This window comes from Lathyrus oleraceus, chromosome 4, assembly GCF_024323335.1.
Source record: "Lathyrus oleraceus cultivar Zhongwan6 chromosome 4, CAAS_Psat_ZW6_1.0, whole genome shotgun sequence".
Classification (NCBI taxonomy): Eukaryota; Viridiplantae; Streptophyta; class Magnoliopsida; order Fabales; family Fabaceae; genus Lathyrus; species Lathyrus oleraceus.
Window position 1 is genome coordinate 199,099,544 of NC_066582.1, and position 15,889 is coordinate 199,115,432.

Below are 15,889 nucleotides of genomic sequence, written 5' to 3' on the forward strand. Positions count from 1 at the left end.
GTTGTTTATTGACTGTTGTCTGTTTGTCTGAGCATTGTACTGATTTGTTTAGTGTTTCCACAGGTACCTAAGTTGCTTTAAGTTCATTTGAACTTTGCTTTGCTTGGTTGCTTAACCACTTAGGTATGATCCCTAATCTTCATGTAGTCTGGAAGACCTACTGTTATTGGTAGGCACCTGTCTGAAGCCCTCCTTAAGAGGCAATGCTTGTGATTGTTTAATTTTGTGCCAAGCAGGAAAAGTCCTCTTAAGAGGCAATTGGCAGATAAAAGAGATGTGTAATCCATCTTCTGCTACTCAGTGTGTCATTCACCTTGCTCACACCATGTGTTGATGCATTATGAATAAGAACCCAAGATCTTATAGAGTCAATCATTTGTGGAGAAGAGTTCCTACTTTCTGAACTCCCACACTTTCCATTGATCAAAGCTCTCCCTGACCAGGGATAAGAGCTATGAGGCACACCCCTCATCTCCATTTCATCTGCTTCACCCTAACTCTCAATGTTAGGGTTAAGAGCTCAAAACACCCCATTCCAGTTGGCTGTAAAGCTTAACCTTGCTTGAGCCTAATTGATTGTGTATAGTGTGTGCTAATTGACTTGTTTGTTTGCTTACTTGATTCATCTGTGCATATTTGCTTGAGTGTGCTTTTATGCATGTGTCTTCATTACTTGTATATCATTTCATAATCATTGTTCATTACTTTGTAACATTTTGCTTTGTCCATGGAGGAATCAATTATAAGTCCATTGATTGGCATTTGTTTCCTGTGATATGGTAGGAGACTAGTATAAGTCCATTGATTGGCATCTGGTATCCTTGTTTCTTTGCTTTGTGAGACTAGTATAAGTCCATTGATTGGCATCTGGTATCAATGTTTCTTTGTTTTGTGAGACTAGTGTAAGTCCATTGATTGGCATCTGGTATCCATGTTTCATTTTGTTTTAGGAGATTGGTATAAGTCCATTGATTGGCGTCCGATATCCATTTCGTTTTGTTAGATTGGAATAAGTCTATTGATTGGCATCCGGTATCCATTTACCTTGTTCTATTTGCTTATTGCTTTATGTTGCCTTTTCCAAAGGAATCACTTGAATCATCTACATATGATCTCAAGAGGTGAACATCTAAGAAGTTTTACTTCCTCACCCTCCCACCTTTTGTTTCTTAAAACCTCCATTTGCATGTTAACCCAAAACCTGAAAACTATTGTGCAAACATTTTCATCTGTTTTTTTCAAAATAGAAACCTAGGCCCTAAGCCTCTGATTTTCAAACTTCATTTTCACAATACTTCTTTTGAATTGAATTCTAATCATACTTTGACTTCATTTTTGTGAACACTCCAAACTGGTTAATTTCACTCACTCAATTGTTTTTGTGGCCCAAGTCCACTTCTTAATCAAGTTTTCATACATTAGCCGTAGATCTCAATTATCTTAGTGGTTGATGTTAATCTCACCTCTTGACCTTAGTGATCGAACCGTAAGACTTCCATACTGAAAACAGGGTTAACCCCTCTAGTATGTCGAAGCTATTCTCACATGGTGGACCTGTTGTTTGTATAAGGTTGAGTTTTCTCCCGTGGATAATGAAAGACCTTAGGGATTTTGTTTAAAATCAATCAATTCACCTTTTTGAAATCTTTTAGCCGAACTACGGTGTTTTGATCCTTACCTTCCATGGAAAGGTACGTAGGCAACGGGTTCATCCGTTCAAACACAAAAACAATGAAAATTGTATATTCTTTCTTTCATCCCTTCAATCCATGTTTGCACAATAAATATTTCATAAACAAATAACATTTCATACAACAAGTTGTGAAAAGGGCTCCCTAGGAGTACCTAGGACATTTTGGGTGCCTAACACCTTCCCATTGCGTAATTAACCCCTTACCCAGATCTCTGACCTTTTCATTAGTTTTCTATGTGTAAAACTTCTTAGGCTTTTGTTCGCTTTTTAGCCATTCCTTTGGATAAATAAAAGTGCGGTGGCGACTCGATTCATTGTATGCTTTACTTTTGATTTAATCAATAAATCATAAAGTGACGAATACACCGCTACACTTTGAAGAAAGGAGCTTCAGTCAAAGATGTAGCGGTAACCATAGGATCAAAATGGTAGTCTTGGGTCACTTGATCTTACTTAAGATCAAGGGGAGAGAAGAAGTTAGAATAAACATCAAACATAGGGTTTAAAGGTTTGGATTTCTACTTTTTCTCTTGTATACAACTCTTGCAAAGGTTAATTACATATCTCAATTCTATTTGGAATTGGGGGAAAACATACCCATAGTAAGGACAATTAGGGATCTGGCTAAACAAATCTTTGTGCTCTCTCTCTCTCTCTCTCTCTCTCTCTCTCTCTCTCACACACACACACACACACACACACACACACACACACACACACACACACTCACTCTCTTTACATTTTGATAATTCACTTAGTGTGCAATTTTATAAACTGATAATTTTGTTTGTTTGTTTTAAAGTAATTCAAACTGTTTTGTAGGATAATTATAATATAAACAATTGTAATTGGTTTTTCATATCTTCAACACAAAGGAAAATCAGCTTGGTATTTATTTCACTTCAAGTGTTTGATAAATTATTTAGTCAATTTTTTCTTCCTTATTCATTAGAAATTGATTACAAAGTGTTGATTGTTCAAATGTTATTTTTTAGAAAACAAATTGATTTATTTCTCATAATTGTTTTACATTTTGTTATGGTTTATATCTATATCTGATTCTTCTGATAACGGTTCTGGATAGATGAGTGTCAAACTGAAATTGCTTTCGCTTGCCATAGTTAATAATTTTTAAAACATATTTTTCAAACAAAGAAATTTTTATTTGCGATCTATTCACCCCCTCTAGATCGTTGCCCTTGTCTAACAAGTGGCATCACGAGCACCGGTTCATCTTGTGCTTCAAAATTACTTACTAGATTATGGCTTCCAAACCTAAAGGGGCGTATAATAAAGCGTTTGTTTTCAATGGAAAAAATTATGGTCATTGGAAGGATTGTATGTGTATCCATATCAACTCTATTGATAGAAATGTATGTAAAGCTATCCAAAATGGTCCATTTGAAATTACAATGACCAATGCGGATGGTGTTGTTGTACCTAAACCGAAAGTACAATGGAACGCAGATGATGAGAAAAAGTGGTCATGTGATTGGAAAACAAGGAATGTTCTAATATCCGCTTTAGGAGTTGATGACTATTATTGTGTTTTGTCATTGCGAAACTGTTAAAGCTATGGGGGACTCATTAAAAGCTTCCCATGAGGACAAAAATGAAGTCAAACAAGCTAGAATCAATACTTTGAACCAAGAGTTTGAACTCATCCATATGAAGCATGGTGAAACGTTGTCGATATGCAAAAGAGGTTCACTCATCTTGTAAACCGTTTGAATGCACTTGGTAAGCCAGTTTCCAATGAAATTTCAACTAACAAAATTTTAAGATGTCTTATTAGGGAATGGAAACCTAAGGTCACCGCAATTAAGGAAGCCAACAACCTCTTGGCATTAGACAATACTACTTTGTTTGGTAATCTTGAAGTTAAGATGTGAAAATCACAAGAAGGGGGGGGCTTGAATTGGGTTTTACAAAACAAAAGCTTTTTACCAACTCAATAACACCACTTAAATGTTAATAACAAAGAGATAAAAACCCAAGTATTTTTAATCTGGTTTGCTTGAAACTCAAAGCTACTCCAGGCCACCCGCCAAGGTGATTTCGCTTTATACACAAGGACTTAATCCACTATAATCAACTGATTACAATAATCACAAAGAATAACCTTCTTGGTCTTCTCAAGGATCCGACTATACCCTAGTCTCCTTAAGGAATCCCAAAGAATACACTTCTTTGTCTTCTCAAGGATCCGACTATACCCTAGTCTCCTTAAGGAATCAAATAAAACATTTGAATAATATTTTGTGTGTCACAAGTTGCTTCTATACAAGCAGATTTTACACAAATGATAAACAATTACTTAAATAAAAACTCTATACGAAAAATTGATAGCTTTTCACAAAGAAATGGACTTTGTCAACTTGCTGTAGTACGTGGCTTTCAGCATTCTTGTTTTTCTTCAAGTCTCCAAGTCTCACTTATATATCATAAGAAAAGAGACCGTTGGAGGGAAAAATGAGGAAACAAAATAGAGTGGTTGTTCATTGTTGGATAGTGAAAGGAGTGATACTACGTACTGTCCTTCGCCCATAAATTCAGCGACATGTGTGATGTATAGTACTGTCATTGGCCATGATATCAGGTAGTGGAAAGAATTTTTGATTTCTACTATGCACTATTTGATTACATACCCATTTGATCTTATCTTCAAGTTCATTGGCTTATGATGAAAGTTGATGAAGCATAAAACGAAGAAACATAAAGTTGGATTTAGAAACTTTATAATCTTTGGTCAGAACCTTGACAACGTCAATAGATTGGCTTGAGATCTTCAATATCTTCAGAGTCTTCAGAATCTACAGTCAGAACCTTGCTTGATAACATCAACGTCTGGCTTGAGATCTTCATAATCTTCAGCTAAATAACACAACTTCAGAAGCTTTCCATTCTTCATAAGCTTAGTGATCAGAGTCATGTCCAGAAGCACAAGCTGAGAGAATGTTGCAGCAGCAACATAACGTCTCCTCAAAAGCTTCTTAGGAGGGAATCAACACAAAAGCAGAAAGATCATTGCAATAACAACTTTGATCATCTTTCATAACTTCTTATGATAGACGCATAAGCGGAATTGGAACTCATTGTTCAGAAACTGATGATGTTTCACGTCATATACTCAGAATCAGAACTGGCTGCTAAAGCCACACAATAACAAACCATTAGGGTACCAAACTTTTTCTCACATAAATACAACATTGTTATCATCAAAACTCAAGGTATAGATGCATAACCAAATCTTGTTCTAATATGAAGAACATGAGAAAGAGCTCATTTTCTTGGAGAAGCATAAGAAAAAGATTAAGAAAGAAAATAATAAGGAAAAGGAGGTAAAAAAAGAAGTCAATTGCTCTAGTGGCTTCTAGTTCAAAGTCCTCTACTAAAAAGCAAGATGATAGTGGAACTAGTGATAATAAGTGTTTGGATTTTGAAGAAATGGGGATGTTTGTTAAAAGGTACCTTAAGTACATTAAGATAAATGGAGAGAAGCACTCCGACAAGAATCTCATCAACTATAGAAGACAAGCAAATTCCTCAAAGCAAGATGAGAATAAGAAAGAAAAATATAAAGGTTCATGTTTTAATTATGGAAAAGTCGGTAATTATAATCCGGATTGTCCATTGCTTAATAAGGATAAAGGAAAGGTTCAATACAGGATGTCTAGTAAGCCTAGAAGAGCATACACTGCTTGGGAAAATGATAGTGAATCCTCACGTGAAAGTAGCTCAAGTGAAAGTGATGAAGAGGTAAATTTCTGCCTCATTGCCCATCATCATAAGAAGAAAAATGTAGGTCATTCTAACTATGAACTTATTGACAAAAAGTTTTATTATGAATTACAAATTGATTTTGAAAATCTACATGGTGAAGTCGTAGAAGCTTTTAAAAGGTTGGCTTCAAATAAAAGAATATCTTCATACTTAGAAGCCAAAGTTTTAGAAACTGAAAAACAAATGGAAGCTCTTAAGCAAACCATGTTAGAGGCTTCAAAAGTTGATGTTAAGGATGAGAAATCCTTTTGGTTTGGTTGTGAAACCTGTCACATTTGGAAAAAAGAGGTTATTACTCTAAAAGCCAAATTGAACAAGGCTTTAGAACCAGAAGTTACCTTCGCTATTAATCCAATAAAATTTAAAAGATATTTAAATGTAAAATATAAAAGGTATAATTTTGTTGTAAAGGAATCAAATAGCGAAAGTCACTCTCATCATCACTTGATTTGTCAACATTGTTGCAAGAAATGCCACACCATTGCTAAATGCAAATTTAGGATATACTTGGTTCCTAAAGGTGTATTTCAATGGTTGCCCAAATGCAACGATGTTTCTACTCACTCTCAAGGACCCAATGAAAATTGGTTACCTATCACTCTTGTTTGATCTTGTAGGTTGCATGTCTTGGCTCCATGAAAAGAATATGGTTTCTTGATAGTGGATGCTCAAGCCATATGATGGGTGACATTTCCCTATTCATTGACTTCACAAAAAATAAGAATGACTATGTGACCTATGGAGACAACAATATGGGTGCAATACTTGGTAAAGGTAGTGTAGGTAATCCCTCTTCTACTACTATCTTTGCTGTTATACTTATTGAAGGTCTTAAACATAGTCTACTTAACATTATTCAATTATGTGACAAAGACTATAAAGATAAATTTTAAAAATAGTTATTGCATAATTGAACATAATAAAAATAAATATTACTCGTTTAAGGGCTTGCGGGTTAACAACATCTATATGCTTAACTTGAATGAGGTATCATTAACAAGTACTAAGTGTTTAATAACCATGACTGAAGACTCTTGGCTATGGCATAGACGCTTAACACATGTTAACTTTGATTTACTAAAAAAAGTGGTCTCAAAAGATCTAGTTATCGGTCTACCTAAATTTAAATTTTCAAAAGACCACATATGTGACGCATGCCAAATGGGAAAGCAAACAAGAGTCTCTTTTAAATATAAAAAAATTATTTCAACTTCTAGACCTCTTGAGCTTCTCCATATGAATATTTTTGGTCTATCTAGGACATAAAGCTTAGGTGGTAATTACTATGGTTTTTTTATTGTAGATGATTATTCTAGATTTTGTTGGACTATCTTTTTGCATAGAAAATATGAGACTTTTTAAGCTTTCACAAAGTTGTCCCAAAATAAAATGAGTTTAAACATAGTTGCAATTCGAAGCGATCATGGAGGTAAATTTCAAAACCACCTCTTTGAGGATTATTGTGATAAATATGGCATTGAACATAATTTTTCCACTCCAAGAACTCCATAACAAAATGGTGTTGTGGAGCGCAAAAATAGAATTTTAGAGGAGTTGGTAAGAACTATGATCAATGAGAGTGGTATACCAAAATAAGAACTTATTCTTCCTATTTTGAACAAATCACATTATGAACTTTTAAAAGGTAGAAAACCAAATTTATCATATTTTCATGTCTTCGGATGCAAATGCTTTGTATTGAATAATGGTAAGGACAAACATGGAAAGTTTGATGCGAAAGATGACGAAGGTATCTTTCTTGGATACTCTCAGTCAAGAAAAGCCTATAGAGTGTATAATAAGAGATTACTTACTCTGAGGAGTCTATCCATGTCACTTTTTGTGAATCTTATCCGAGAAATATCGGGAAAGGTAATTATTTTCATGATGCAGGTGTATCTTCAGTAGACATACTCAAAGACACCAAAAAAGGAATCGATCAACCTGAAGCGGTGAAACCTGAGGAGGAGGAGGATGACAATCCTGAAAAGGAGAAGGATGAAAGTCCAACTAAAGTGGATGATCTTCTGTTGGCTTGGAGGTCTTCCAAGGACAACCCAATCGACAACATTCTTGGATACATCACCCAAGGTGTGACTACACGCTCTAAGATAAGTAATTTTTGTTATCACTTTACCTCCGTGTTACAAGTGAACCTAAAAATGCAAAAGATGCCTTAATTGATGAGCATTAGCATATGGCCATGCAGGATGAGATAAATCAATTTAAAAGAAATAATGTGTGAGGCCTTGTCCCACCTCCATGAGATCATCAAGTTATTGGCACCAAGTGGGTTTTTAGAAATAAACTAGACGAAAACGGAGTGATAACAAGGAATAATGCCCGATTAGTAGCTCAAGCATATAACCAAGAGGAAGGAATATATTATGATTAAACTTATGTTCCAGTTGCCCACCTCGAGGATATACACCTTTTACTAGCATTTACATGTTCCAATGATTTCAAATTATTTTAAATGGACCTGAAAAGTGCTTTCCTTAATGGTTATATAAATGAGGAAGTGTATGTTTTACAACCTCCCGATTTTAAAAAGCATGAGTATCCTAATGACATTTTTAAACTAAAACGAGCTTTGTATGGTCTCAAACAAGCCCCTAAGGCTATGAGCGACTTAGTCAGCTCTTACTTGATCAAGGATACTCTAGAGGAAGGTCAATACAATGCTTTTCACTAAACGTCAAGGAAAACATATTCTTCTAGTTCAAATTTATGTTGATGACATCATATTTGGTTCTACTAACATGAAATTGGTCAAAGAGTTTTCAAAGCTAATGCAAGGTGAATTTAAGATGAGTCTAATGAGTGTGTTGAATTACTTTCTGATAACCCTGAAACGTATCACGTTTCTGACTCGATACACGTGTCATTTTAGTTAGTTTTATTTCTATTTTATGGTTTTATGCTGGTATATTGTTTTTATTTCAGGTACTTTCCAATTAGGAGCACCCGTGCGAGAAATCAGGATGAAAATAACAAAGAACAGAGAAAAAGGAGAAATTCTGCACTCATGGTGTCATACCCCAATTTTGACCCTGAATCGCCGAATCAATCCATTCATCGAATCATTAACATCATATGCATATCATAACATGCATAATGTCCAAATTGTCAGTCAAAATAATTTCTCGGATTTACAGACACATCGGTCAAACTGAATCTCAACTGTGCGTAAAATCAGTGGGCAACAAATTTCAAAATTGAGCTTGTAGACGTCAATTATATTAATCTACATTTCACGTAGTTTAACCTGGCGTGCTCGGTTTATTTTTTTGACTTGTTTTGGTGGTATTTTGATCAGTCTGGGCCTGTTAACCGGTAAAAAATTATTTCAAAATTAAATTCAACGCTGTATATTTTCGAGAAGTTTATTTCACGCTGGTCATTCTGGTGCGGTCAATTTATTTTTCGGGCATTTTTGCGCTCGACTTTTTTATTTTAGAGGCTTTTATTTTTTCATTTTTTTTAGAGTGTTTAGAAAAATTAAATAGAATTATTGGTATTTTTATTATATTTTTATTTTAGTTATTTTTTAATATTTAATTTTATTTAGTTTTAGTTAATACTATTTAATTCTGTTTCTAAAATGAGCATTAAGGGCATTTATGGATTTTCAAAAATATTAAAAACCCTAATCTAACTTGTATATATATTAGTGATGGTGAAAAGAGAACGGACACACAAGTCAATACCACCAAACGGCTCTCACTTTTGGTTTTCTTTTGAAAAGTATCACTGAGTAAATTTTGGAGAACATTACCGGCGGTGCATATTGCTTCTTTATCTGTTGCGGTTTCTCAATTTTCATATCCTCACGTGGTAACTAGCATTTGGCATTGGCTATAATTTGTTGTTCATTATTTTATAATATTTCTAATAATGTTATGATTGTCACTACAGAGGATTATATATATATATATATATATATATATATATATATATATATATATATATATATATATATATATATATATATATATATATATATATAATGTTACTATGATTTTTATTTTTTATTTTGGTTATATTGTTCGGATCGAATCGTCTCGATACGTTGTTTGCATATTGATGTGTTGGATGCGTGATATTTGTGTTAATTCGATCTGGTTGCGAAGATCGCATTTTTGTGTTAGCAACATTGTTGATTTTTTTGCTTAGCACTTTTAAATTCCTTTTTCGTTGCGTTTCTTTTTGATAAATTTAGATCTGTATGATTTTTATCCATATTTCGATGATCACGTTAAGTGTAGCAAACTATTAGTTGACTTAACGATTTATGTGCGATATTTTAATTGATTCTCATTTGCGTTTCAGTTTTATACATGCGTCCGATGGTTTAGCATAGCATTGAATCGCTTTTTGTGCGCTTACTAATTCGCGTTTCGATCCGCAACTTTGTGTTAATTTGATTTTTTTATTATATTATTATTTCTTGATCGACTTGCGATGACCGCTCATGCGTCAACAATTTGTATGTTTCGATTTGCACTAAGAACAATGATCCAACATCGTTATGTTTATATCAAATTAAAATTCTTGTGGTAGCCTTTGCACATCTTCGCGTACGCGAGTTTGATTCGCGTCTCTGCGTCATGATTGTAATCCGTGCATTTTCTTTTCACTTTATTTTTCCGAATCATTTGTTGTGGATGTATGATGTAAATATTGTATATGCTTTTGTATTTATTTTTTATCATTGTTGAATGCTTGTATGTACATTCAGTTCTTGTGGCGTTTGATTTACGCCTTGTGCTTGAGTTTGTGTTACTACACTGGAATTTGCACTCCTTTGCGATCCAATTTGCACCCTTCATGTTTCCATTTGTATTCATCGTATTTAACCATCAATATCAATTCATTTCTAATCACTTACCCAAAATCATTTTCAAAACTATTTCACAAGGCAAGTCAAAAGCTTGATCCAACGTCAAGCTATTTTTAAAAATCATCTGAAAACCAACCCATTTGACTTTTCTTTTCAAACCGTTTCCACTATATCAATTTATCAACCATCCACATTCAAATCATTTTTCAAACCATAAAACCACTTCAATTTTTTCATAACCATAAACAAACCTCGATCAACATCGAGTGCATTTTCCCAATAAAACTTCAAAATACATAAAAATATTCGAAACACTTTCTTAATAAAGATGTAAATGGAACGGGGTGAATACCACGAGCTCCTGAGACTAGGATTCGAGATGGATATCTCGCTAATCCAAGCTCTCGCCATCGCCAAAAATAAATCAAGCTCATTCAAACTTTTTTTTCCTTTTGGCACATCCTAAAACCTTTTTCAGAAACGAAAGACATTTTGTCTTAAGCAGATGAAAAACAATGTTTCTTCCACAACTGTTGAGTTGAGATAAGTGGCGTGAATGTGATTTGTAAATCCATTCAATGTGGTGCAAATGTCTGTTTCTTACTTGTTTTTGGGTAAAACAATGTTTTTTATCGATTAATACAAAATAGCTTTTGCTAAAATTGACCAACAAACAAACTTTTTTTACCTAGAACTACGTGTGCCTTGACTTCTCTTTTGAGATACGTAGGAGCAGGATTGCGAAATCTTGTCAGTCCCACTAATAAAAAAATAAACCTTTTGTCCTCTTCTTTACCCTCTTAATAACTCGAGAAGCCTAAATTATAAATAAACACTAACACATACAACTAACCAAACGGTCCCCGTTGTGTACAACGGACGTGAGGGGTGTTAATACCTTCCCCTTGTGTAACCGACTCCCGAACCCTGATATTGGTTGCGATGACCTTATCCTTGTCCTTCTTTAGGGGTTTTCTTCAACATTTTCCCTTTCCCTCTATGGGAATAAATAAAGATCGATGGGGAATCTGTTAAGTACATCCTGCGAGTGTGCGATTATGCTTCGCGAGGTCGTTCTCATTTTTCGAGGTACGACAGATGGCGACTCTGCTGGGGATTCCTCCCATCCCTAAGTGAGTCAGGCCTAGTTAGGTTGTTGTGTGTGCTTATGTTTGTTTACTTATATGGATTTTCTTGACCTTATGCTTTCATTATTGTTATATTGTTATATGGCTCTATTGGATCATTGGTACTTGGATATCTGATTGCAAAACCTTGAGGTAGATACTTTCTACCCGAGTCTTGAGGGGAAACATAAGATAGGACGATGGTTGAGTAGTGCGGACTCGTGAGGTGAATACCTCGTAAGGGTCAGCATGAGAACCTCACTAAGAGTAGATCCTTTTGAAAATGTTATTGCGCGGGGTGAATACCTCGTTAGCTTCGATGTTTTCAAAGGGGTCCATGACTCTAAGGACCTTTTAGAACATTGAACCTTTTTGGCCAACTAAGAATGATGGTTGCGTAGTGTGGATTCGCAAGGTGAATACCCCGTTAGGATTGATACAAAAACCTCACTCATAATAGATTCTCATGAAGGAGTTGGTGCACGACAAGAATTTGTCGTAAGCGTCAAACATACTTGTGAATCCATGACTCTGAGAACCATGTCTAGAACCAAAGTTGATGGTTACGTAGTATGGATTCGCGAGGTGAATGCCTCGTTAGGATCGATAGAAAAACTTCGCCTATAATAGATTCCTTTGAAAGAGTTGATGCGCAGCAAGAATTTGCCGTAAGCATCAAACATTCTTGTGGATCCATGACTCTGGGGTCCTTTGTAAAAGTCTTAGATCATACCCGGTGAGAACCTGTTTGGAAAGAAATCAGATTCATTCATTACCTCGAACCTTTGAACCCGTATAAAAAAACATCGTATTTCATCTACATTTATTGCATATGCATAAAATGCAAAGCTCTTAGTCGTCTTTCATTTGTTTCAGGGATCTAAGTCATTTGCCAGAGAAAATGAATCCTGAAAGAAGAAGCACATTTCAATTCAAGTACAAGAAAGTGGACCTTGATAGTTTGAAGAAGTTGAGTGCCAAAGTGATCAAGCTCACTAAATTCGTGGACAATTATGGGAGGATCCTTAGTCTTTTGAATGAAAAGATGGAACCAATGGAAACTGTGACTATAGCTCAATTCTATGACCCACCTCTATGTTGTTTCACCTTTTCTGAATTCCAATTAGCTCATACTTTGGAAGAGTTAGAGAGACTTATGGGCCGGAATTTGAGGGACCATGATCCATTTCCCAAGTTTGATGAAGGTATCACTTCCAAGAGAATAACTTCAGTTTTAGGTCTGGAGGTCCAATTCATTATAGGTAATTGGGATAAGAAGGGAGTGTTCAATGTTTTTTCTAGATGGTTTTTGGAAGAACAAGCTGTGAAGTTTGAGAAAGATGGAAAACAGAAAGCATTCCATGTCGTGCTAGCCCTATTGGTTTATAGGATAGTATTGTTTCAAAATCTCGACAATTTCGTAGGTCATGTGGCCGTAAGACTATTCCTCTATGGTAATCCGGTACCTTTTCTCCTAGCTGATATCTACCATGCCCTCCATGAGCGTCATGAGAAGAAAGGGGGAACCCTTTTGTGTTACGAACAGTTGTTGCATACTTGGTTCATATCTCACATGCCCGAAAAAGGACCCCACACCTCCAAAACACTTAAGCCCTCTCAGAAGTTAACTTCCATTACTGCCAACCATGTCAAATGGTATATAAGAGATTGGGAGACCCCGAATATTATTGTTAGCAATGGAGACTTTCCTAATGTACTTTTGATAGGGACTAGGGGTTGCATCAACTACAACCCTATGTTATCCCTGATGCAACATGGTTACTCCATGAATGGACCTCCAAAAGCTGAAGCTTTAGAGCCTTTCATTTTGCATGACAATGATGCAGACAACCCAATTGTGAAGAAGATTAAGAAATCCTGGAAAACAATTGTTAGAAGGGGTAAGGAGTTTGGAAGGAGGAATGTCCTTGTGAAAGAGCCTTACACTCGTTGGGTAAGAGACAAAGAGTTCAAGTGGTTAAGCTCCCATTTCCATTTGATCCCTCTATTTTTCCTCCAGTTCCCGAGCCAGAACCTATACTACCTGAAGACGTTGAGAAGATCAATTCCCAAATTAAGGAGCTTGAATTAGAAAACTTTGAGTTACAACTTAAGCTTAGTCGAACCACTTTGGAAAATAAAAATATGAAGGATGAACGTAAAGAGAAGGACCGAGACCATGAAGCTAGCAACAAGAGAGCAAGAACATTTGAAGACAAGAAGGATGAGCTTGATGATATTCTCATAGGTATAAAATCTGTGCTCAAAACCAAGAATGAGGAGCTCAAAAAAGCCCACCTCAAAATTCAAGAGTTGGACAAAATGTTGGAGAGATCTCTTGTGGTGAAGAGAGAAGCTAGACTCGACTATGAAGCTCAAATCTGTGAACTCAGGGACACTCTCAAGAATTGCAAAGATAAGTTGTCTTGTGAGGTCCTTTGAAAAGAGGGAGCTGAGAGGAATTGTCTCCACCTCGAGTACCAGTTGGGAGAAGCTAATAGAAGGATTGCAGGTTTGGAAAACCAAGAAGGTGATGCAGCTTACATGATCTTGAAGAATGACTGTGTATATTGAAGGGGACTGTATAGGGAGGATAGAGAGGCCCTAGACGAAGATCAGCGTGTCATTAAGAAGCTCCAAGACCTCTATGTTGAATGGAATGGAAAATTCGTCAAATTGGCTAGATTTGCTAACCTCAACATGCTAGAACTTCCAAAGAAACTCCAAGAAGTTGATTGGAGCATGTGCCCAGAACACACCTCCTCAAGTTTTCAACTTTGTCAAGTTTTGAAAGTGAAGGGTGAAAGAGCTCACCACCGATCTTGCTACGATCAAAAGGGATGAGATGGAAATTAAGTTCACCAGTACTTAAATTTGAATCACTTGTACTTGAATTTGAATTTAAATCACTTGTATTTGATGTTGAATTTTAATTAATGAAAAATTGTTATTCTGGATTTCATTTATTGTTATTTTTGTTCAAAAGTCTTGCAAATAAAATGTCCTAACATTGCTGAAATAAATAACAAAGATAACTAAGAGCTTTGCAAAAAAAAATGCATCCATATATGCATCCATACATGCATCCATGTCATTCTTCAAATAAAAGCTCATTCCACTGTATTCTTCCAGTTTCACACTAAGTCCTCAACACCAATACAACACCAGAGCCGGTGCTCAACAGAGAATGGAAGAAGAAGAACAAGAGTTGGAAAGAGTCAGCTCAGAACTTGAGGACCTGCGAGGGAGCATGGGTCAGATCATGGAGATGCTGCAAGTCATCAGAGCGAAGATGGACACACAAACAACAGTCGTTTCAGAGATCGCTAGGCCAATGCTTAAACCCCAACCCGCGAGGATGGTACCTTCTACATTGCCTCCTTTTGGTCTACCTTATGGCTTCACACCTCAACCTGAAGTAGTCCCTAGTGTAATGCAATCTACTCAATAGACTGTTCCTCTACCATTAACCACCGAGGCTCACCCTATGGTCCATACATTTGCATCACCGACTGTTCACACACGTGTGCAACCTTACTTCGAAGATCAACAACATGCTTCAGAAATGTATGATGAAGAAGAAGAAAGGCATGAAGATATAAAGGGTATTAAAGAGAATTTTCAGATTCTTGAGAAGAGACTAAGGGCAATGGAAGGTGACCGAGTCTTTGGTGCTGCTGCTAGGGAGATGTTCCTAGTATCTGGTCTTGTAATTCCTGCGAAATTCAAGACTCCTGACTTTGATAGATACGAGGGCCATACATGTCCTAAGAGACATCTTGTTATGTACTACCGGAAAATGGCTGCCCATGTTGAGGACGATAAGCTCATGATCCACTTCTTTCAAGAAAGTTTGAAGGGCGCCCCCTCTAAGTGGTACCTAAGCCTCGATCAGAGTCGTATCCGGTGTTTTTAAGACTTGTCTGATGCTTTCATAGAGCATTACAAATACAACATAGATATGGCTCCAGACAGAAGAGAATTGCTGAATATGTCTAAAAAAGACAACGAGTCATTGAAAGAGTATGCACAATGCTGGAGAGAGATGACCTCTCAGGTTGAACCACCTTTGGCAGAAAAAGAATTAGCCGATTGGTTTATGGATACTGTACAACCAATGTTCTATGAGAGGATGATGGTTAGTGTGTATGCAAGTTTTTCTGACTTGGTAGATGTAGGCATTAAAGTTGAACTCGGTTTGAAGAATGGAAAGATGATCAGTGCTGCTGGAACTTCTAATAACAACAATGCCAAGAAGTTTCCCGGAAATTTTCATAAAAAAAGGAAGGAGAGACGGATGTTGTGTCGTCCAGTCGAGTAAGGAGTCAATCATGGAGAAAGAAACAACGACATTTCACTCAACAACAACCAACATACCCTGTGCAGTATGTTCAACAACCATATGTGGCAACAATTGGGCCAAATTTCAACCAAAAACAAGTA

At 36.1% G+C, this 15,889-nt stretch overlaps 1 protein-coding gene across 1 annotated transcript; it reads left to right on the forward strand.

Moving 5' to 3' along the window:
- Positions 1-12,347: 12,347 nt before the first annotated feature.
- Positions 12,348-14,290, forward strand: LOC127136657 (uncharacterized). Its single transcript, XM_051063195.1, has 3 exons — positions 12,348-13,347; positions 13,467-13,866; positions 14,023-14,290. Exons 1-3 carry the CDS (start codon positions 12,348-12,350, stop codon positions 14,288-14,290), a joined length of 1,668 nt encoding a protein of 555 aa, XP_050919152.1.
- Positions 14,291-15,889: the final 1,599 nt, after the last annotated feature.

What these genes read in the sequence shown, in the direction of transcription:
- LOC127136657 (XM_051063195.1), top strand. Translation starts at nt 12,348, where the DNA reads ATGAATCCTGAAAGAAGAAGCACATTTCAATTCAAGTACAAGAAAGTG. An exon ending in GAAAACAATTGTTAGAAGGG is followed by an intron (nt 13,348 to 13,466) that starts GTAAGGAGTTTG and finishes TTTTTCCTCCAG; the next exon opens with TTCCCGAGCCAGAACCTATA. An exon ending in CTCAAGAATTGCAAAGATAA is followed by an intron (nt 13,867 to 14,022) that starts GTTGTCTTGTGA and finishes TGTATATTGAAG; the next exon opens with GGGACTGTATAGGGAGGATA.